Source organism: Saccopteryx leptura, chromosome 1, assembly GCF_036850995.1.
Source record: "Saccopteryx leptura isolate mSacLep1 chromosome 1, mSacLep1_pri_phased_curated, whole genome shotgun sequence".
In the NCBI taxonomy this organism is placed as follows: domain Eukaryota; kingdom Metazoa; phylum Chordata; class Mammalia; order Chiroptera; family Emballonuridae; genus Saccopteryx; species Saccopteryx leptura.
In genome coordinates this window covers 85,750,547-85,775,715 of record NC_089503.1, presented here as the reverse complement: position 1 = coordinate 85,775,715, position 25,169 = coordinate 85,750,547, and the positions used below count along the sequence as shown (strand labels likewise).

Below are 25,169 nucleotides of genomic sequence, written 5' to 3'. Positions count from 1 at the left end.
CACACTGAAAATAGCTCAGTTGATTCGAGCATCAGCCCCAGACAACGGTTGCTGAACGGATCCCTGTTGGGGCGCATGCAGGAATCTGTCTCACTGTTTTCCCTCCTCTCACTGAAAAAAAAAAGAGAGAGAATTCTAGGAAAAGGTAAGTGAAGATGAAAATATATATCTAAGCAATAAGAAAATAAGAAACGATATCATTGGGGTATGGAAGGGATAGAAGATGTAGGGGAAGATGAGTGAGAAATGAGGCTAGAGAAGTATGCAGCGAGGGGGCAGGTCGCTGAGACTCTTATTCCAGCTTACTGAAATAAACAATATCCTGGGGGGGGGGTATTCAACATTGTCATCTTTAAAACATTTAAAAAAAGTAAAAAGAAAATTTGATAAATATATCAATAGCAAACCTTAACAATGAAGGAAATGGCTAAGTTAAAATTTTTATTAATTATTTTTTTGTGATCACTTGCTTTTTAGAGAGCTGATATTTAGATACATTGGGTAGCAAAGTTAAGCCTTTTTGGTTATCTATCTATGGTACTAGAATATGTATTCATGGCAGAGTTTCAGAATAACAGTTTAGGGTACAGAATTTTTCTGTTTACATAACAATATATTATGGTCATAGAGGTTATATGATATGGCTTATTAGGGTATAAATTATATTAGGTTAGTATTCTGATGATCAGCTCAGAGCTATTTCACTATATTGTACAGTTCCTACTCATTTCCCTCTAATAAATACTCTTTTCTTTTTCTTTTTTTTTGGGGGGGGTGTAATAATCAAGTAGCAGCAGTTAAGATATGTTAAATGCAGTTTCATCATTTTCGTGCTTTTTTATAATTGTTAGTATTATGATATGATTGTTGCTTAATGGAAAGAGCAATGGCTTTGCAATTATACTGCTCTATATTCAAAACAAATCTGCGAAATAAGAATAACCTCCTACACATTATTGTTTGGGCAAATGTGGGCAAGTTCCTAACTTTTCTAAACCTCTAGTGCCTCTGCTATAGAGATAATAACACATAGTTTATGGTTTTGTTAGGAGAATGAAAAGAGGGTGCACGTAAAACAGCCAGCACAGGAGCTGCTGCACGGCCAAGGCACGAGACAGAACGACTTCAGCTCCATCGTTACGAATTGTCAATGGGAGCATTTCATTTGCATCAGAATATAGGGACTGGCTTGGGAACCTGGACACACATTTTTAATACTTTTTTTCTTATAAAAATGTGTTTTTAGCTTGGACTAATCTACATACAAGAAAAATGCTTTTATAAAAGCATTATTTTTACATATTAAAGCCTGCTTGCACTTGACCTCTCCTTCTACAATCCAGTAACATATGCTCCCTCCATCTCACTTTCTTTTTTTTTTTTTTTTTTATGGATTTAGATTTGCTTCAGGGTCTTGGGAGTGAAGTAACTTCTAAATGAAAATATATAACATGAGCAATGATTGTATCTACTGAAATTCTTCTAGGGAAGGAAGCCATAGCCTCAATGTAGTTGCAAAGTGGTAAGAGCATTATTGAATATTTATTGGGCATCTCATGTGGGCCAGGCATAATGCTAAATACTGGGGACTCATCAGAGAACACCACCACACAGTTTTTGTCCTTAGGTCACTGGTAGAGAGTGGAGATGCTTAACAATGCAATGAAGTGTGATATGTACTGCAATAGGAAACATATTTGATGGTAAAGCAATACACAGAGTAGATACTTAATTAAGATTTGAGGAATCAGAAACACTTCTTGAAGGATGCTGATAGCAGGTTCTTTTGGCTTAAAAAATGACAATTGTATCAGAATTTATACTTCTCATTTTGACTGTAGTAGTATAATAAATTAGAATTCTGATCATCTACATGAGGTAATTAAAAAGCAAATTTATGGCAATAAGAAAGTATGTAAATTGGTGAGGATTGGCAGGGGAGTGACTCTTTTAGAGGACATTGTTATTATGGTTCAATAAATTACAATTCTTATGACAAAGAAAAATGCAGTCAGTAATGCATATCTAATGTTGCTGTAAAATCCAGAGTTGAAGAAAAATTTGCGGATCAGTTGAGATTTAGGAAAAAAAATGAAAGCAGGAAAAAATATTAATTTAATGGTAGCAAAAGGGTATTAAGAATAAATGCTGTTTTTTATCAATATACCCAGGGCAATGTAGTGCTGAGTCGGTAAATAGGTATACTCAGGGAAAAGATACATTAACTTCATGGTTAGTGTTGGGTGCTTCAAAAGATCTTGGCTCATTTTAAAACCTTGACTTAGAAAAGATGAATAGGAATGAGAAATATGAGAAGGTTAAGGAGTTATCAAGATTTTCAGAAACAGTTATTGACATAAAGAGGTCAGGGAGTACTTCCAAAATCTGCACATTTATAGATTGGCAGTTGGCGATGAAAACTATCTTTAGGCATAATGGAAATTGTCTCATGTATTGTCAAAACTATCCTCAAATTTTACCTAAAAAACTGAGAGCAGTGTACTGTCCAAAGAGATTATCCTAAGCAAAAAATTAATACAGTACTGCTATTCTCAAAGGCCTAGTTTAGAAACAGCTAATCTATATGTCTGAGGGTAATAGAATAATGAGGCAAGTGTGCTTAAATATATAAGAAAATAAATTTTTGCTGGTTCTACCCATCACAAATGCCCTTTAAAAAGATGGATTCTATTAAAGTCCTATTCACCAACTGGGCATTTGGGGAATAGTTAATGGAGACAATTGTTCTTCATTATAGAGGGTGAGGATTCCAAATCCCCAGTGGCAATGGGTGGGTGACAAGAAGTCAGGTTGATGAATAGAACCTGGATAAAAAGAAGTTGGACAACACAAGTATCACTGAGAAGCTGAAAAGCATTTTTTTTTAAGAGAGAGAAGAGATGCACAAGAGAGAGGGGGGTTTGGGTGGGAAGTAGCAGGAAGCATCAACTCATAGTAGTTGCTTCTTGTATATGCCTTGACCAGGCAAGTCCAGGGTTTTGAATTGGTGACTTCAGCATTCCAGGTCAACACTTTATCCACTGCAGCACCACAGGTCAGGCCTGAAAAGCACTTTTAAGAAAAAGATCTTGTATCTATTCATATACTGAAGGACACCAAGGTTGCATATATATTTTGGCTATTGTAAATTTTCTTGCAATGGACATAAGGGTGCATGTTTTCAAATGAAGTGTTTTCATTTTCTTTAGATAAAAACCCAGAAGTGGAATTGCTGGGTCATGGTAGATCTATTTTTAGTTTTTTGGAGAAATCTCCATATTGTTTTTCATAGCAGCTGCATCAAGTCTTGTCATTTTCAACTATTTGGATGGACCTAGAGGGTATGATATTAAGTGAAATAAGTCAGACACAGAAAGACAAATACCATATAGTTTCCTTATATGTGGAACCTAAAAAATGAAAAACAACCAACCAACAAAACAAAACTGGACTCATAGAAACAGAGCTCGAATTGATGTTGCTAGAGGGGGAGGGGGTGGGGGACGGGTGGAGAAGGTAAAGGTCAATATAGTCAATAATATGTGAAAGTTTGCATGGTAAAGGTGATTGCTAGACTTGCTGTGGTGATCATATTGTAAGGTATAGAAATGTCAAATCGTTGTATTATATAACTGAAAACAATGTAATACTGTATACTAACTATACTTAACAAAAAAGGACAATATTGAATAAATCCTGGAGAAATAATGCACAGCATGGTACTATAGTTAATAAAATAACAATAAAAAATAAAAGTATTTTACAGGCAATTTCCAGATGTTTATTTGTGTTGTGTGTCTTTCTTTCACTCTACAACTACCCTCTCCACGCCTTTCCATGAAGTCTGATATATATTTGACATTATGCAAGCTATTTATGTCTTAAGGCTCCCTGAGAAGCTGGAGAGAAAGAAGGGTGGGTTTATAATTCCACAAGGCATGGAGGACATCACTAATCCAAGTGTGCATATAGCTCAGGAGTCTGGAAGGCCCTAATTCATATCTCAGTTGAATAAACAAACAAACAAAAATATCTGTCTGTATTGATGGATACATCTAGCTGGATAAAAATTAAATAATTTATTCATCCATTCTATAAGTTCTGGGGATAAAGAGATGAGTAAGACAGGGTCCTTGTCCTCAATCACTTATAGCCTGGTTGGGGAGACTGTCACATAAAGCGAGGAAGAGCCATGACAGAGACAGAAATGGCAATTGTGAACAAAGAACAGGGTCACCTCACCTGGGATCCCTATGTTTGGCCTCATGTATTCTCCAGGTTTTCTCACCTGAGAGGTACCTAAAGCCAAATGGCTCTTACAGGTAGTATATGCTTTCATCTAGATTTTCCTGGTGTTCTATTTGCCACTCCAGTTAGGGAGATGCTTGCCATAATTCTAATGAGGTTAGATTGGTTCTTGGATGCTCCATCACCCTTTTGGCCATACTGCTATTCATAATCATTGAAGGGTATATTTGCCTTGGCGGACAAGGTATAAAGACAGAGGAAAGGGTATGGGAAAAAGAGGATTAAGAAAAAGGTTCAGAAAATAGCCCACCTGTCCTCCTCCAAAAGGTCAATTTCAATATCCCTGAAAATTAGGACTGGTTTGAATATGTATGTTTGAATGTGAGGGTGTCTGTGATCCATACCAAATACAGTCTGTAAGAAATGCTACAGTTTGTGTCTTAAAATAGTCTTTCTAAATATTACCTTAAAAATGTATATTCCATTTATAACTTCTTGTTTTTAGCTTTAGAATTTAATTACTTTAATACAAAATATATAAATAACTATCTCTGTTAACAGAAAAGTCATCTAAATGATACTTTTCAGTCTAAATATTATCACTGAAGTATTTTTAAATTCGGCTCTAAATAATTTTCAGCTACTGATCCTGTCTGGAGTTTAAAAAAATAAATAGAATCTGATGTATGAACTAGAATTAGAAATTCAGCTAGTTCAATACATAGACCGCATATATTTTAAAATCAGACACAAAGTTGATTTCAAGAACAAACTATTTAAATGTTTTCGTATTTCCCGATCTCTTGCCTATACAAAGCAGGATGAGCATGTATGCAATGCTTCATCTATTTTGGAGCTTTCTGTCTCTCTCCATGAACTCCTCCTATGTAGTGTGCTAGCCTTAGCTTCTTTTCTGTTTCTTTGCTGATGGAAAGTCTTTCTACCCCAATTATGTTATCCAGTGTTTGACATCCTGCCAGCATAGTTTGGACACTGGCCGCATTCTGCTGGTTCTGACACTGCGCTCCAGGGGCCCTCGACGCAAATCGTTGCTGCCTTTCCTACCCATCCCCTTCCTATGCCTCATGCAGTTGAAACTGATTCTGATTATTTTGGCTTCCTTGCTGTAGGAGGCTATTTCTAGTGATCTAGGTAGAAAATGATTGAGAAAATACTGCTGTGTGAATGCGTCTTTTATGCTTCATTAATTATACATCCTCACAATAACAGTTTTCGGGATGAATGTCTAAAAGAGTAAAGAAACACTGACCTTGTAGCCCATGACTTCAGATTCGTTGACTAATGGTATGACAGGATCCCAGCCCAGGGAGAGCTGGGAGCCTTGTTGTTCCCACCGGAGGTTGCTAGGTGCTTGACTAGGGGCTGCAAAATAAAAAGTGAAAGAACTGACGAGTCTTAAGCACATTTCCTCCACTTATATCCTTGTATTTCAGTCTTTTTGTGTGTTTCACAGTTGGCTGGCACCAGAGGCTTGCTGCCAGCGAGGGGCAGAAAAGGAGGGCTTTGCTTCACGAGTGTCATTTTAATAGTTACTCTACTGAGCTTTTGAACCTGAATCCTTTTATCTCCCTTTCGTGTCAAAATTGCTTAGCTTTATTTCACAGGAAGATAACCTTTATCTACTGTGAATGCAGACTTCTGTGAGCTAGTTTTGGAATTCAGATCTAAGCAATGAAGCAAGACTATGAATCAAACTCCCCTTCAACTCTGCTTAGTATGGACCTCACACGGCTGTCAGAAATGTTAAAAGATGTTTCCCTTTAGTCTGAAACAAACAGAAAGCCCAGGTCACTTACGGGATTTCTTGGTGGTTGCACTCACTTCACTGCTAGGTGGCCCATATCCAGCTCCATTATAAGCTCTCACTGTGAAGTGATATAATGTATTTCCTTCTAATCCCGTCAGGATGACAGATGACTCATTCCCCCTTGTTTTTACTGTTTCCGCTGCATCTTCTGGGTTCCCATCTCTCCGATAACTAACCTGTCAACAAGTTATCACATGACAGATTAATTTTAAAATTTTCCCTGTGCTTCTGATTATTTGAACTTTTAAAAAATGCTTCTCACACCTATCTGTAGAAAATTACTACTGTATCATCCAATTAACAGGTCCTACTAATGAGGCCAAAACCCACAATTTTAGTCACTGCCTAATATGCATCTGTATGAATTGCCCAATTTGCATCTGTGCAGAGCAGCATCCAGCCAAGAAACAAAAGGTGCTCCCTTGTAGTCTTGTAGCATGAAGAACATTAAGGAAGAATCATTCAAAGAAATTGAAGAAGTGATGATCTCTCCTAGGTCATCATAACCATTTACCGTTCAGTCATGACACTTTGAGTGAATTATCTGAGAAAAGAGCATGAAGACTGTTTCCTCCTGGGCCCCGCATAAAGGTGAATCACACAAGCTGTGTAGGTTTAACAGACAAGAGGTGACAGAACACTTATGATAAGTTGGATTGGTCTGAGCAGAGAAATCGCATCGTTAGTGTACTAGAGGGAGGCAGAAAGGAAGAGCTGTTTGTTGAAGCACAATCTGTGCATTGAGCTGATCTTTCCTTGTTATCAATTTATGGGGCTGATCTCATACCAAAAGTGATCCCTTTGTGAGATGCAGTAATTGTCTCTGCATACCTGAAGCTTAACTTTTTCAGACACTAAATCTTAACTATGCATAAGTGTATAGGAAGAACAGTTTCCCCTTCTACTTACTTACTGTGGTAATAAAAAAGTAGTTCCCCTTTCCCAGTTAATTACTGTGGTCAAAGAAGTGGATCACTGCACTCATTTCATCCTCCTTCAAGTGCTTGGTTTATTGTACAGGCCAGAAAGTCAACACCACATTTTTCAGATTCTCTTTCAGCTATAGTTGCTGCTAGACAATGTGGGCAGTGAGCAGTTTGTTTGAAACTTGAGCTATTTGGGGTGGTGAACATGCAGTATGGTGTACAGAGATGTGTTGTAGAATTGGGCACCTGAAGTCTGTATAAAGATGTTAATCAGCCTGACCTGTGGTGGCGCAGTGGATAAAGTGTCAACCTGGAAACACTGAGGTTGCCGGTTCGAAACCCTGGGCTTGCCTGGTCAAGGCGCATATGGGAGTTGATGCTTCCTGCTCCTCCCCCCTTCTCTCTCTCTCTCTCTCCTCTCTATAATGAATAAATAAAAAATCTAAAAAAAAAAAAAAAAAAAAAGATGTTAATCAGTGTCACCCTAATAAATTCAATTAAAAATAAAAAGAAACCTGAGCTATTCTGGCACATGCCTAGGACTGCCATTTGCAGTTGTGGCCATAGGAAGTCACTATAAGATCTTATCTTTCAGAAAAAATATGGCACAACCACACTAAAGTACAGGCCTGTACCTGCCTAAATTCTGGAGGAAGGCAAAGGGAGTAACAGACGGGTAGAGAAGGAAGGAAGTTACAGATTGTCACTGCAGCTTTATTAAGTGAAGACTGTAATAGCCATAGTTTCTTTCTTTTACAGTTTTGTGTATAAGTATTACATAACTCAGGCCCTTTCCTTTCTTCTGGTATTTTTACATAGGGGATTGGGGGTAGGTAACTTTCTAATGTAATTCACTAGGGGAGGAATAGACCTTCACCCCAAAATGGACAGGTTAGTTGGTGGAACTTTCTCTGGCTCTTACTTTCAGAGAGATGATGAGTACATTTTCATTTGTATGAGATATCTGCAATATGTCAGTATAGAATATTATCATTGCTAATTGTTACTTTTGGGGAGTTGTTGAACTAGAAAAAGCATGTGTACAGACAGTTAATAACCAAAAGGATATAGTACCTTAGTGTTCAACATCCATTTTACCTTCATTCCAGTGTGCTAAAGAAGATGGAGAAACAAAAACCATATTTCCAAGAGTCCCTTGCAGTGAGGGATCTCAATATGTTTTAGGTTCAGCCGGTCAGATGCACAGGACTAAGATTGGAATGTGGAAGTGAGATGAAGGTGAAATGTCCACGGCTTCCGCTTTTCTTCAGACAAGAATAGTAATAGAGTCATTACTTGTCCTTCTTCCCCCTGCTGTGGCAGCATTAATGAACGACTTGCTGTCTAGTTATTAGCTTTATGGCAGTCAAGAAGCAGAGCACAGGACATCTACTTTGTTGGTGCAAAGCACAACATGCGTGGTGAGATTATGGAACTGACGAAAATAGCAAAGGCCTCCAGATTCCAGTAGCTTCCTGAATGTGGAGCCATCTTGATCATGGCAGCTTTCAAACCATGGCAATGGAGTGTGCTACTGGGGCTGGTGGCTTCATGACTTATGGCTAGATCCTATAGTTTGACTTTAATAGTCATTTTTGAAAGATAACCCTTGAGTCTGTTCATTTAACTCAATAATTTTGTAAAACACTTAATATATTTCTTACTTAAACTAGTTGAAGCAACTCAGTTCTTTATAACTGAATGCTGATACAACTACACAGATGCCTAATTTGTATACATTTTTAAAAGGTTGATATGATAAACAAATTTTCATTTCACATCCCTGTCTCTTGACAGAGCTAAATTGGCATACAACTGAATGACTAAACTTCAGAAATTTAACTAGCTGTACTCCTTTAATGCTATCTTTTATATGATATTGGGTCCATTATTCTTAATTCTGAGAACTAGCTTCTCTTGCTTTGTCTCTGAGCATATTTCTAACAGAAGAAACCTAAGTTATTTTCAAAATATGGAATAGACTGAGATGTTAAATGAATAAACAGATATCTTTCTTTTCCAGTAATATACCTGATTTCCAGTTCTCAGTTTCAATATTTTTTAATCTGTCAATTATTTTATTTTAATTACATGTAAATTTATGGGAGTTGAGTATGATTAAATTCAACAAATTATAAATTTTGATACAAATACAGGTTTTAGTACAAATTAAGGAGTTCTAAATATTGAATATTTAGTGTTCTGATTAATCACTACAAAATTGAATATAAGTAAAAGATAAAATGTTTCCTGAGTAAATTATTGTAAAAAACAGCAGTAACCACAATGAATTTTATTGATACCATCTAAAACCTAGAGGAAAACCTAAAAAAATCTATACATTATTTTTTTCTAGCATGTAAGCAAAGAGGAATTTTGGGAGGCCTTTGTCTAAGAATAGGATTATGATTGTTGGACTTTAACCATTTGTTTTTTGTGTTTCTTTGTAAGCTGAAGAGCTCAATTTGGAAGATGAATTCTCCAAGATGGCAGAGTAGGTGGCAGTTATACTCACCCCCTCCCAAGGCCATATAACAATTACTACTAAATTATAGAATAAGCAAACTGAATAACCATCTGAAGACTAGCTGAACAGAAGTCTTATTATACCTAAGAATATACAGAAAAAGTCATGACAAGGCACAGAGAAGTAGAAAGGGCTAGTCCCACCGGCACATGAAGAGTTGAGAATTCAGAGAGATATCCCAGTGGCAAAGGTCTGTCCTCAGGAGTGAAGGGCTCTCAACCCCATATCAGGTTCTCCAGCCCAGAGCACAAGTGCTGGGAAGAAGCACCCATATAACGTTTGGCTGTGAAAATCAATGAGATTCAGGCATCTTCTGAAAAGGCCAGGGCACAAATCTTGCTTGCTAGAATTTACCCTCGGCTCCAGCAGAGGGAAGGCAGCTTGGAGGGAACTAGAGTCATACAGGGAGAGATTAAGCTGTGTGGCTTTGGAGAGATGGCTAGAGAGACAGTCACTAATGTCCCTGAGTTGAGTTCCTCTCCCATATTATCCACAAACAGCATCTTCCCTGAGTTGAGCACTCCTCTCCACAGGGCATATTAGCCTGAGGAGCTGTACAAGTACCTCCCAGCCAACTCCCTGGGGTCCTGCCCTACCAAGCTGGTGTGCATGGCTTTGGGGTGTGTTGGAGGCAGCAAGCCTGGGCTGCAGTGCAATCTTTCTTGGAGTGCTCTCAAGGAGGACTGGGTAAACTCAGGGGGTGTCAGAGACACACAGGGAGAGACTGACTTGTGTGGCACCATTCTTGTGCAGAGCCCATCTTTTGTATGGCCAAGCCTTAATCTGTTTTGGCCTGATGAACTCTACTGACCTCACTCTGATGACTCCCTGAAACCCTGCCCCATCACAAGTTATGTGAGCCCCAGGTGGGTTATGGTTGGCCTCAGACTTTTGCTGAGTGACCTCGGACCCACCTAGCACAAGCATCAAGGGTTTTTTGTTTATTTATTTATTTATTTTACAGAGACAGAGAGAGAGAGTCAGAGAGAGGGATAGAAGGAAACAGACAGACAGGAACAGAGAGATGAGAAGCATCAATCATTAGTTTTTTTGTTTTTTTTTTGTGACACCTTAGTTGTTCATTGATTGCTTTCTCATATGTGCCTTGATCGTGGGCCTTCAGCAGACTGAGTAACTCCTTGCTTGAGCCAGCGACCTTGGGTCCAAGCTGGTGAGCTTTGCTCAAACCAGACGAGCCCATGCTCAAGCTGGCGACCTCGGTGTCTCAAACCTGGGTCCTTTTGCATCCCAGTCCAATGCTCTACCCACTGTGCTACCACCTGGTCAGGCCTCAAGTTTTTTGTTGTTTTTTTTTTTTACAGAGAGAGAGAGAGTCAGAGAGAGGGATAGACAGGGACAGACAGACAGGAAATGAAGAGATGAGAAGCATCAATCATTAGTTTTTCTTTGCGCATTGCAACACCTTAATTGTTCATTGATTGCTTTTTCATACGTGCCTTAACTGCGGGCCTTCAGCAGACTGAGTAACCCCTTGCTTGGGCCAGCAACCTTGGGCTCAAGCTGGTGAGCTTTTGCTCAAACCAGATGAGCCCTCACTCAAGCTGGCGACCTCGGGGTCTTGAACCTGCATCTTTCGCATCCCAGTCTGATGCTCTATCCACTGCGCAACTGCCTGGTCAGGCAGCATCAAGTTTAAATATGTGCCAGCCTGGTAAACACCTCTCAATATACCTGGTGACTCATTGAGAACCTGCCTCACACATCTCATGTATCATTAGAAGCTCTTTCAGCGACTAAGATTAACAGGAAGCTGGCAAGTGGAGGCAGATCTTGAGGTGCCTTGACCTTTTGTTAACCTTCCCTGGGCTCAGTACTGATGGAAGCTGGCTTTAGTATGTACCTAGGACCGACCCTTCCACATGCCCCCAGGCCCAGCAGAGATAGCCACCAATCATGATCACTTTGTAGCTCTTAATAGGTAGCCCAGGGAAAGTCATAGTCAATATCTGACATAGACCTGTACCAGAGTCCCTCCCAAGAGGCACTAGAAACAACACACCCGGTGGCAAACTAATCAGAGCAAAACTTGAAAAGCTCCACAAATGGCAAACCAAAAGGGAGACCTGAGTGGGCACCAGACACTGCTGGGGCAAATTTTATTTTGTTGGGTCAGTCCCTGCACAGCATCCTGTAACCAGGCGTCCCCAAACTACGGCCCGCGGGCCGCATGCGGCCCCCTAAGGCCATTTATCCAGCCCCCTGCTGCACTTCTGGAAGGGGCACCTCTTTCATTGGTGGTTAGTGAGAGGAGCACTGTATGTAGTGGCCCTCCAACGGTCTGTGGGACAGTGAACTGGCACCCTGTGTAAAAAGTTTGGGGACCCCTGCAAATCAATCTGACAGTCAACCAGCCTGAGGGTCAACCTTACCCATGAATGGGCACAGTAATCAAGACTCAACTGCAATGGGAGGATTCATAAAACCCACACAAAGAATATTTTGGGAGCACCTAGCTCAGGTGATCAGAAAAACTGAGACCTTGAGCCCTGCAGCCACTCACTATATAATGCCACATTACCAAGACTGGGAGACTTAGCAGGTCAACCTAATACACAGAAGCAAATACAAAGAGGCATTCAAAATGAGGAGATAAAAAACATGCCTCCACAAAAGAACAGAATAAATCTCAAGTAAAAGAACTGAAGGAAATAGAGGCAAATCTAATAGATACAGACGTCAAAACAATGATTATGAGGATTCTTAAGTAACTTAAGAGAAGAATGGATGAACTCAGTGAGAATTTCAACAAAGAAATAGTAAGTATAAAAAAGAACATAGAAACCATAAAAAGAACCAGTCAGAAATGGAGAATACCATATCTGAAGTGAAGACTACACTAGAAGGAATCAATAGGAGATGAGATAAAGCAGCTGACTGAATCAGCAATTTGGAAGACATAGTAGATGAAAACACACAATCAAATCAACAAAAGGAAAAATAAATTTTTTAAAAATGAGGATCATTTAAGGACCTTCTCGAACAACATAAATTATAACAACATCTGCATTATAAGGATACCAGAAGGAGAAAAGAGAGAGCAAAGGGTTGAGAACTTATTTGAAGAAATTATCAGTGGAAATTTCCTTAACGCAGTGAAGAAAAAAGATACACAAGTCCAGGAAACACAAAACCCCAAACAATATAAAACTAAAAAGGCTTACACCAAGACAAATCATAATAAAAATGGGAAAGGTGAAAGACAAAGAAAGAATCCTAAAAGCAACAAGAGAAAGAGTTAGTTAATTATAAGGGAGCTCCCATAAGAGCATCTGTTGATTTCTCAAGAGAAACATTTCAGGCCAGAAGGGATGCATATGAGGTATTCAAAGTGATGAAAAACAAAGATGTAAAAGATTAACAAGAAATCAAAAAATTCCTTAAGACAAATGAAAATGAAAACACAACAACCCAAAATCTATGGGGCACAGTGAAAGTAGTCACAATGAAAGTAGTCCCAAAAGGGAAATTCATAGTATTACAGGTCTACCTCAAGAAACAAAAAAAATTACAAATAAACTATTTAACCTTACACTTAAATAAACTATAAAATAAAAAACAAAGCCCAAAGTGAGTAGAAGAAAGGGAATGATAAAGATCAGAGTGGAAATAAATGAATTAGAGTCTAAAATAAATCAATACAAAATATCAATGAAACTAAAGGTGGCTCTTTGAAAAGATAATAAAGATTGATAAAACTTTAACCAGACTCATTAAGAAAAAGAGAGAGGACCTAAATAAATAAAATCAGAAATTAAAGACAAGTGGCAACTAAAACCACAAAAATTCAAAGGATTATAAGAAAATATTATAAACAATTATATGCCAATAAATTGGACAATCTCTAATGGATAAGTAATGGATAAGTTCCTAGTAACATGCACTCTTCCAAGACAGAATCAGGAAGAAATAAGAAATTTGATTTTATCGCTTACAACCAACAAAACTGAAACAGTAATCCAAAAGAACAAATGAAAATTCTGGACTAGAAAGCTTCACAGGTGAATTTTACCAAAGATTTAAAGAAAATTAATATCTCTTCTCAAACTATTCCAAAAATTTTTAAGATGAGAGAAGACTCCCAAGCTCACTGAATGAGGCCAGCATTCCTGATTCTAAAACTAGGTAAAGATGCTACAAAGAAAGATAATTATAGCAATATTTCTGATGAACAGATGCAAAAATCCTCAACAAAATATTGATAAACCAAACTCCACAATGCAATAAGATCATACATCATGATTAAATGGGATTTATCCTGGGATGCAAGGTTGGTTATGTAGCCAGGTTATGTAGCCATAAATCAATTACCATGATATATCACATAAATAAAATTATGGATAAAAATCATATGATCATGTCAATAGATGCAGGAAAAGCATTTGATAAAATCCAGCACCCATTTATGATTAAAAAATCTCAGCAAAGTGGGATATTGGGAACATACCTCATCATAATTAAGGCCATATATGACAAACCCATAACAAACATCATCATCAAAACGGAAAAACTAAAAGCATTTTTCTTGAGATCAGAAATAAGACAGAAATGTTCACTTTGTCTACTCTTATTCAGCATAGTACTGGAAGTTCTAGCCACAGCAATTAGGCAAGAACAAAAAGTAAAAGGAACCCAAATAGGAAAGGAAGAAGTAAAACTGTCATTATTTGCAGATGTCATGGTACTATATTCAGAGAATCCTAAAGATTACACCGAAAAACTACTAGAAGTGAAAGATGAATTCAGTACTACAGCAGGAAACAAAAGAAATATTCTGAAGTCAGTTGCATTTTTATAGACCAATAATCAACTATCAGAAAGGAACACTAAAAAAAAAATTCCATTTACAATTGCATCAAAAAATAAAATACTACCTAGTAGTAAGTTTAATCAAGAAGATAAAAGACTTGCACCTGGAAAATTATAAGATATTGGAGAAAATAGCCATACTACCCAACATAATCTATATATTCAACACAATTTCTATAAAATCTCAATGGCATTTTTCACAAAACTAGAACAATTAATCCAAAAATTTATATAGAACCATTAAAGGCCCCCAATAACCAGAGCATTCTTGAGAAAGAACAAAGAAGTGCCATATTACCTGATATAAAACTATACAACAAGGCTGTATAGTACTCCAAACAATGTGGTACTGACATAAAAAAAGACATATAGTTCAATTGAACAGATTAGAGTCCAGAAATAAACCTATGCTTATACGGTCAATTAATATTTGAGAAAGGAGGCAAGAACATAAAATGGGATAAAAATAGTCTATATAATAAATGGTGTTGGGAAAACTAGAAAGATAAAACAGATATGTGCAAGAAAAAGAAAATGAAACTAGACCACTTTCTTGTGCCATACACAAGAATAAACTGAAAATTGGTTAAAAAATTAAATGTAATATTTGAAACCATAAAACTTGCAGAAGAAAATATAGACAATAGGCATTTTTTACGTTTCTCTTAGCAGTGTTCTTTTTCTGATACATCTCTTTGTGCAACAAAACAAAAGAAAAATCAAACAAATTGAACTACATTGAACTAAATTTTTTTCTACATCAAAAGAGATTATCAACAAAATAAAAAAAACAGCCTACTGAATGAGAAAACATATTTGTCAATGATACACTTGCTATGGAGTTGATATTCAGACTCAACTCAACACCAAAACTACAATCAGTTAAAAAGTGGTCAGAGGCCCTGAGTAGACGCTTCTGCAAAAAGGACACACAGATGGCCATTAAACATATGAAAAGATGCTCAATGTCACAAATCTTCAGAGAAATGCAAACAGTGAGATATCATTTCACACCCGATGGATGGTTCTCCTCAATAAATCAACAAACAAGTGTTGGTGAGGATGTGGAGAAAAGGGAAGCCTTGTGCACTGTTGGTGGGATTTCAGATTGGTGAAACCACTGTGGAAACAGTATGGAGGTTCCTCAAAAATTAAAAATTGAACTGTTTTATGACCCAGTGAGTCCACTTCTGGAAGAAACCCAAAACACCAATTCAAAAGAATATATGCATCCCAATGTTCATTGTAATTTACAGTATCCAAGATATGGAAGCAACCCAACTGCTCATCAACAAAGTGGATAAAATGTTGTGGTACATATATACAGTGGAATATTAGTCATCCATAAAAAAGAATGAAATCATATTATTTGTGATATGGATGGACCTAGAAGGTATTATGCTAAATAAAATGAATCAGACAGGAAAAGAAAAATACTATATAATTTTATTAATATGTACATTTAAAGAATAAAATAAACCAATAAACTAAAACCAGAATAATGGATATAGAGAACAGACTGATGATTGCTAGAGGGGAGGGGTGTTGGGAGGGAGCTGGGTGAGAAGATGAGGGATTGAGAGATACAAATTGGTGGTTACAAATTAGTCATGGGGATGTCAAGTACAGCATAGGGAATATAGTTAATAATATTAGAGTAACTGCATATGGTGCCAGGTGGGTACTTGAAATATTAGGGAGACTACTTTAGAAAATACTTAATTGTCTAACTACTGTGCTGTACACCTGAAATTAATACAAAATAATATTAAATATAAACTACAGTTGAAAGAAATTTAATAAAAAGAAGAAGAATGGGAGAAGTTGTTACTTTCACAATGAAATAATTATTTTTATTTTATTTTATTTTGATAGAGAAAAGGTAAAACAATAAACCTGTTCAGTGTTTAAGATAGTGCTTCTTTAGGGATTTTAAAATTGGTATTGAATAATATACTATTCATAAGTCTTTTTTCAATTTTTTTCCCATTATTCAGTTTTTATCCTGATGATAAATTCCATCAATTCATAAACTTTGAAATGTATATGAGATCACTTGAAAAGGAATTAGAAGCACTCCAAAAGATACAAAGTCTAAAACTAAAAGTGTAGATACCTACCATTTTTACCACCCTTATACAATTGTGGGGTTTTTTTGTGTGTGTATCTTCTTCTATATTTTTATACATGTATTTAACATAATTATGTACCTATAATTTTATGTCTTAGTTTTATTATTTAACATTATAGTTATATATAAATATTCTCCCATTATTTAGAAGCAATATTCTATCATATTCCTTATGTACAGAGAACAGACTGATGGTGTTGGGGGTCTGGGTAAAAATGGTGAAGGGATGGAGAAGTATAAATTGGTAGTTACAAAATAATGTGCTCCATATATTATTTAACTATTGTTTTAGTGTAGGATATTTGGGTAGTTTCCAACTTTGCTCTTTTAATTAAAATGTTGGCATGAATATCTTCATGTATATATATTTCCACATATTGAATTAATTCCCCTATATTGAATCCCCAGCAAAAGATTATAGAATCCAAAGTTATGTAAATTTTTATGCTATTGATACAAAAAAGCCACACTGGTTTTTTAATAGTTTATACTCTTTGGAATTTTAATTTCTTTTAACAGTATATGAGTCTAAGCCTTATACCGCACTATTTCAAGCTCTAAAAGTTACTTAAACAATGAATAGCTATATCCTTGTTTCTAAAACAGGTAAAATACTACTTACCTGAGTTTTATGAATTATTGTTAGATAACTCCCCTAGTGTCCCTTATAACTACATAAACTATTCTACTTCTTGATGTTTTAATGCTTTTGATTTCTGTTGTTTGTAAGCTTACTAATTTCCTTTTTCGCAATCCGTCATAGTGTTTTATTTCTGATTTTGTCTTTCAAAATTAATTTTATTTAAAATTATAATGACATAATATTATTGATGGCAGGCAGGAAATATGAATTCTGTCAGTTGACACATCTAAGAGTATAGATGTGAATCTAAATCTATAGAATGGCTCATTAGTAGTTATCCCATTTTTCCAAAGTTGATTCTTCAGAATAATAATAATTTTAACTGTAAGATAGTATAATTATTTGACTGGTATGATGATTCTAAGATATTCATGTCATACACAATCCAGTTTCCTTACAGGAAGTTACAGGATGTAAAACCCATGATCTCTGCAATATGCATGGCAATTTTTGAATTTATTATAATAAGCACAGCTCTATATTCTGCTGTTATTTATGTTGCAAAAGAGGAATCCAGTTTTTGCACCATTGAAAATAACTTTTTCTGCTAGTGAGCTTAGAGGTTTAGTTTGTTTTAAGTAATGAACATGTATATTGAAATGAAAATATTTACCAGGTCTTGAGTTCTTAAAAATTATTTGTTAAAATATTTATCCCAAAGAATGTTTGAATATGTATGATTTGCCAAGCCCTGTGCCTGCAGGCAATTGGGGACAATGCTGGGTCAAAGGAGACAGACAGCACAGGCAGGACACAGTGTTTTAGGGCAGTGAAAGTATTCTGTACAAGAAAGACTACAGTGGTGGTTACATCATTATACATTTGTCAAAACTCTTAGAATCTACACATCAAAAGCGAACCCTAATTTAAACTCTGGACTTTGAGCGGTCAATTTAGGTTCACTGAGTATAACAAATGGACCTCTCTGGTGGGCTCTGCTGACAGCGGGAGAGGTGGTAACTGTATGGGGTGGAGGTGTGTGGGAACTAATTCTAGTATTTGCTCAATTTTTCTGAATACCTAACACTATACTCAATAAAAAGGTAGAACAAACAAAAAAACTCCCAACAACAGAAAAAAACAAAAATAAGTTTAATAATTGAACAAAATAATAGCCAAAATAGCCACTGAACAAATAACAACGTGAATGTGAAACCGTTGTTCTGACAAGCTACCTGTTGCTAAGATATCTGTAATGTAGGATAGGACACAGTGGAGAGGTGGGTCAGAGACTGCTTCACTTAGATTCAGTTACAGACTTTTCACAGTAGCTTACAAGGGCCTGTAAGATGAACTCTATGACCTTCTCCAACGTCATTTTATGTCTCATCTCACTTTGATCACTATCTTCCCGCAAAGCGGGCCTCAAACATTAACTCAGATTCACAGTTTTGAACCTTCAGATTTCTGATGTCTTCTGCCCTGAAGCTCCTTTCTCAGCTCTTTTTCTCCAAATGGCTATTTCTGTTTCAGCCAACTTTTAGCTTAACCAAGAAGCCTACTTGGCTACTTCTCTAAAGAAACCAACCCTCCCTTAGTCACACACTTTTTTATGTTAGTCTGACTTTTACTGTTATTATTACTTGTAATTATCACTCTATGAAACTAGCCTAATTTAACTGTTTAATTGTTTATGTTGGCACCTAGAAGCACCCTGTAATTTGTTTTAGTGAATAAATGGTTGCAATATGGAAAATAGATTGAGAAGGGACTAGAGCAGACACAGAGAGCAGTTGGGGGCATTGCCAGAGTCTAGGTAGGAAGTGCAGGCAATCTGCACTAGGGTTAGAGTGGTGGTCATGGGGACAGTATAGAGCAGGGGTCCCCAAACTTTTTACACAGGGGGCCAATTCACTGTCCCTCAGACCGTTGGAGGGCCAGGCTATAAAAAAAAAACTATGAACAAATCCCTATGCACACTGCACATATCTTATTTTAAAGTAAAAAAAAACAAAACGGGAACAAATACAATATTTAAAATAAAGAATAAGTAAATTTAAATCAACAAACTGACCAGTATTTCAATGGGAACTATGCTCCTCTCACTGACCACCAATGAAAGAGGTGCCTCTTCTGGAAGTGCGGTGGGGGCCGGATAAATGGCCTCAGGGGGCCGCATGCGGCCCGCAGGCCGTAGTTTGGGGACCCCTGGTATAGAGTCAAGCATTTACAAGGTAAAATCAACAAACTTTGCTGCTAGATTAGTTGTGGGTATGACAAAGAGGTAGGTATTAGAACTTTAATATTTCCTGAAACTCAGTGCAATTTCTTTATTTTAAATGTAGGCATTTTTACTTTTGTTTTTTGGACTTGAGTCTTTTACTTTGAATTTTTCTTTATTGCTGTTAGTGATTTCGCTCTATATATTCTGGCTTCTTGGCAGATATCTATTGTTTATGGACCAATTATTTCGTCATTCAGGTCTGCCATCTTGTTCCTTACCTTAAAATAAAATTTTCTTATTAATTTCCTGGGCATTCTCAGATTATTTTTCAAGTTTGTACTCTGAACCAGTGGTTTAAATATTTAATAGTATAAAATTTGCATTTTATTGCTCTTAATGAATATTTTAGTTACTTTGGTTTTGATTTTATTACATTCTCTTCATATCCTAAATTGCTCTCTAAATATAAAATAAATATTCTCTTTTTTCTCATTGATATCTAGAACCACATGTTTAAAATTTTTCTTCTGATTTACAAGAAAATCTCTTATAGGGGAAGAATATTTACTGAGCCTTATCATTTGTTGCCTTCTTTTAAAGAATTTTTTTATTGTTTAATCATTCTTGCATCTTACCTGATTTTAACAGTGTTCTAAAGAATCGAATGTTCCTTTGAATGGTGAGACATCCAGCTCTAGACTGTATTTCCTAGACCAGTGGCTTCTGCTGTGCAGACAGATGCCAGGTTGTTAGTACAGCCTCTACTCAAAGTCTCCAAGCAACACAAAGATATCTACCCAGGCCTGAGCTGAGAGACAAATCTTTGTTGTGACTGCAGTTTGTTTCATTGAAGAGAAAAATTAAGAAGAAGGAGGCCAAAGGTTATTTAATCATTTGCTTGAAAGTAGACAATGGTATTTTGAAGCTGAGTCATATGATGAAAGGAAGGAAAAACCTAGAAAATACTACTAATACTTTTCAATCATACTCCTCCTTGTGATTGCAATAAGAATTCTCTTTTTTCTCATGGTTTCATGGTTACTTTAAGGGAAATTAAGAAAAACTGTTTTTATGTGCTTCTGTTCAACTCATCGGCATTTCTAAATTCAAAAGTTGTAATTACATATAAACCAGGGTTTGAAGGAAGATATTTAATTACCACCCTGCTTTCTCTAGTCTAGTGATTCCTCACCTTCATATAAAGTTTGAAACACTATGCCATTTTCCTTAATAATGCTTAAATTGATGTTTACACCGCTCTTGTCTTATGTATACCTAAGTTCAGACATGGCCTTCTACTAAGAGTTTTGAAATCCTATGCATGGAGAACACATTTCCCGGGGAAGATAAATTTGTTTTGGTCAGGAAAGTCTCTGCCAGCCTCAATTAAATTAATCTCCAGCCTCCTAATCTCCTGAGTTTAGCACTAGGTATGGTTATTAAATTGGCTATTCACAATCAATATTCTGAGATATACTGGCAGTCAGTATTATTAGATTGCATGCCTATTAGTTGTTTTGTGCCCAGAGGTAATTTTACTATAAAGGATGCAATTTAATGAATCAAATAAGATAAGTAAACAATGTTTAGTTAAACTTTTGAATATTTATGAGGCAGTTCAACAGTGATTAGAGGATATGAGGTGAGGAAGTTAAAATGCAGCAGGAACATAATAATGGATATAATGTACTGAATAAATTTGTATCAATATTTATTTCTCCTAGAAGCTCTCACTACTATCTAAATAAAATACACTCAAGAAGATTGGTTATAAATATAATTGAATTTGTTCTTAATACATGTAGTTCATTGTAGATCTTTTACAAATGTTAGTTTCCTTCCCTCTTCACATTCTTTACTCAAATCCTCTAAAATATATGATATTGAGTATTGAAATATTTTATTCCAACTAATATATTTAAATATGTTTTGCAAGATGAGCCGTAAACATAGTAGTCTCTTAATGAATACTAATTAAATAAAAGAATAAAAGTTTTGACATAAAAGTTAACACTTTTAGATAGAATAGTATTTATCTTTAAAAAGCATTATGTACTTAACCACTTTATTATTTACTCTATGTAAGGTGCTAGGAATGCAGAGTTTTATGATGTATAGATTTCATGTACATATTAGAACAAAAAGCCAAAAATCAGTGATATATCCATTTTAAGGAATTTGAAAAAAGTACAGTAAATTTTAAACCCAAATAAATTAGAAAGAAGCAAATAATAAAATTAGAAGCAATACTTAATTTAAAAATAATAGAATAAGAAAAAAAATAAAGCCAAAGTTCATTCTTTGAAAGAGCAAAATATATATATATATCTCTTTAGATCAAGAGTGATCAAAAAAGAGAGATAGAATGGTGAAGGAAAAGGAGAGAATATACAAATTGCTCGCAGGAAAAAAAAAATAGATTTAGAGATGGTAAAACAACAGTGATGGAATAGTGGCTGAGGAAAGTGGTCATGGAAATCCTGCCCTGGGTGAGGATTTAAAAATTTTGGCAAGCAAATAGAAGCTGGAGAAAAAATATTGTTGAAAAGCTGAAACAGCAGAAAGTAAGTTTATGACTTTTTTTGTTTGAAATTATGACTATGTGCCGGAAGACTGCAGCCTTGCCGGCAGAAATAGTCAAAGATTGAGTTTAGTGCAAGAAAGAGCAGCTGGAAACTTCAGAGGGAAATCCAAGAAGTAAGAGAATTGTAAAAATTTTAAGACACAAAATCTGAGTATAAACTCTATTCAAGTTCTTGAGTGAATGATAAATTATGTTTACGCCAGTTAAAACACTAAGACCAGGTAAAAATGTTAGCAGCAACCCAGAGAAAGCTACCCCAAGAGCTGCATTAAGTGGGATTTTTGAGTTTGCTGCTTTTTAAGCCGAGTGCATTTTTCAACATGCATCTTTCTCAGGAAACAGAAAAGTGGCTGTGTATGTGTGTGTGTGTGTGTGTGTGTGTGTGTGTGTATCAGAAAGAATCAGAGAGAGGGATAGACAGACAGGAAGGGAGAGAGATGAGAAGCATCAATTCTTCATTGCAGCACCTTAGTTGTTCATTGATTGCTTTCTTATATGTGCCCTGACTGGGGGAGGGGCTACAGCAGAACGAGTGACCCCTTGCTTGAGCCAGCGACCTTGGGCTTAAGCTGGTGAGCCCTGCTCAAACCATATGAGCCTGCACTCAAGCCCGCGACCTTGGGGTCTCAAACCTGGGTCCTCTGTGTCCCAGTCTGACACTCTATCCACTACACCACCCCTGGTCAGGCAAAGTGGCATTTTTTTAAAGCACACATTTTAGGGACTTATTATGAAACATGTTGGCTGAAATGATGTAATTGCCAAGATTTTTTCAAAATAATACAGGAGGATTCAGTCGAGTTATATATAAAACAGATTATTTGTTAGTTTTTAGTTGTTAAAGGTGAGTGCTGAGCACATAGAAATGTAGCATACTTTCTATTTATTTCACATATCAGTATTTCATAATACAAAGTTAAAGAAACAAAATATGGCCTGACTGATTGGCTTAGTGGTAGAGCTAGGCCAGATATGTGGAAGTCCTGGGTTCTATTCTTGGTCAGGGCACACAGAAGTGACCCACTGCTTCTCCACCCCTCCCTCTTCTCTCTCTCTTTCTTTTTCTCTTCCCCTCCCACAGCCATGAATCGATTGGTTCAAGAAAGCTGGCCCTAGGTGCTGAGGGTGGCTCCATGGCTTCACCTCAGGTGCTAAAATAGCTCAATTGCCAAGCAACAGAGCAGTGACCCTAGAGGGTGTAGCATTGCCCTGTAGCGGGCTTGTCGGGTGGATCCTGGTCAGCACACATGTGGGGAGTCTATCTGTCTGTCTTCCTGCTTCTCATTTAAAAAAAATGAAAATATACATTAAAAACAAAGATTACAGTTATAAAATAATAAAAAATAAAATAAGGATAACTCAAGGAAAATATCTGCAATAACTGTATTGACAAAGATCAAAAAAGACAAAACAAAATGAAACAAACAAGAGAGGGCTGTACAATGATCATGGATTTGGAGATTTACTATTTCAAGACAGTAATTCTCCCTAAAATTGTTCTATAGAATCAAGTCTATTCAGAGTAGACCCAAACTGGAAATAACCCTAATGTCCATCATTGGTAGAATGTGGGATACGCATACAATGCAGTATAGAAGAAAGCATGTAATAATATGAATGAATCTTACCAATATAATGTTGCATGTAAAATACAAGACAAAAAGCTCCACATGATTCCCAAAACTAGCAAAACCAATCAGAAGTCAGGATACTTTTTGGGAGGAGGTAAGAATAAGGATAGTGACTGTAGGAGACCCAAGGTGGGTCTCTAGTTTTAAGTAATGTTTTGTTTCCTGACTTGGATTGTGGTTGAGATGTTATATTTACTTTGTAGCAATTCATTGATCTGTACATTTATGATCTGTGTACACATACATTTTAAAAAGTTTTGCCTTTTTGAAAATAAGGTCTCAACCATTTGTAACGAACAATCAGACAATTAGTAGTTGGTATTTTCATAAAGTGCATCTTTTGTAAAGCTTCCTTTTTCTTTTTGTGTTCAAGTACTTTATAAAATTTCTCCATTTCTTAGTATACTAAGCAAGACCATATCTATATCCATCCATTCACCACACACTGAATTTAATATCTCTCTGCCACAGGTAGTTTGTCAGTTGCTTAAGCTATAAATGTGGCTGTCAGAAGGAAAAAGATGTTGTTGTAATTTGGTATTTCTCAAATTGGTCAGTTTAACAGAATGCCAACAAAATGTTCCAAGTATTTGTAAAATTAAATGAGTTTATGTCTACATTTGTGATTTTATTTTTTGCACAGATGTTCCGTGTGTGCAAGTGTATATTATGTATTAGAGAGTCAGACTGGGGATGGACATATGATGAGCCCAGGATGACTGAGTTTAGGAATGAGTAAACCTTGGTTTAGAGGTGGTACAATAAATTCACATTTGTGTCGAAGAGTGAATAAATGAGAAATACTTCTGAATATGATAAAAGATACCAATACCCTTTTGATCCTTTATGTGATAAAACAATATAATGAGGCAAATATTCTAATCTTATTAATACGTTTGAAATTTTAGTAAGAAAAAATTTGAGAAGTGATTTGGGTTAAACAATTTCTTCCATGAAGCAATGTATCTAAAAGCAAATGAAATAGAAATAGTAAACTGAATAATTAATTGCTTTCTAAAAGAAGTCTACAGAGTTGCCTGTCAATAGCACAAGAAAAAATTTAAGAAAATGAAATATTATTTCTTCAATTTTCTGCTAATTTGTGAAAAACATAAATAGTTTTAGTCAACCCCCCAGTCTTTGAAAATACCCCAAGAAGGAAATCTAATAATAGGGTCTTAAATCTATTTTCTTTAAATCAGGGTCCACAGAAGATCAGAAAAGAAAGAAGAGAGTTGGCATCTTATTTTGTTCTTACTGTTTATTTTTTATATTCTTATTATTATATAGTCATAATAAAAAGCCAAAGAAAAACTGTAAAACAGCTGCTACTCACTCTCCATATGGAAAATAAAATAGCCTTTGGGTGACTGGCTTCATTTCAGCTTATTTCCCTCCTTTAATTAATATCTGAAACTTTATGATTTCTCTCTCTCTCTCTCTCTCTCTCTCTCTCTCTCTCTCTCTCTCTCTCTCTTTCTCTCACATATCCTCTGGAAGGTGTAAAATAAAGACATGCAAGTCCTGAACACAGCCCAGGGAAAGAAGATGCTAGGGGGGCCTTTTAGTCAGAATTATTTTTTGTGAATTATAAAATGAGGCAATTTGTTTTGTCCTTTGTTTCTCTTAATAATAAGCAAAAGAAAAATCTGGAATTGAA

At 36.1% G+C, this 25,169-nt stretch overlaps 1 protein-coding gene across 2 annotated transcripts in view; it reads right to left on the bottom strand.

Annotated features, from left to right (window-relative positions):
* CNTN5 (contactin 5) overlaps positions 1 to 25,169 on the bottom strand; it is a 1,309,320-nt gene that overhangs the window by 6,240 nt on the left and 1,277,911 nt on the right. For both annotated transcript variants that reach the window (XM_066360732.1, XM_066360733.1), the window contains 2 exons: positions 6,066 to 6,252; positions 5,519 to 5,631 (listed from right to left, as the gene is read on the bottom strand). In XM_066360732.1, coding sequence (XP_066216829.1) covers positions 5,519 to 5,631; positions 6,066 to 6,252 — 300 coding nt within the window. The remainder of the gene's footprint in view (positions 1 to 5,518; positions 5,632 to 6,065; positions 6,253 to 25,169) is intronic.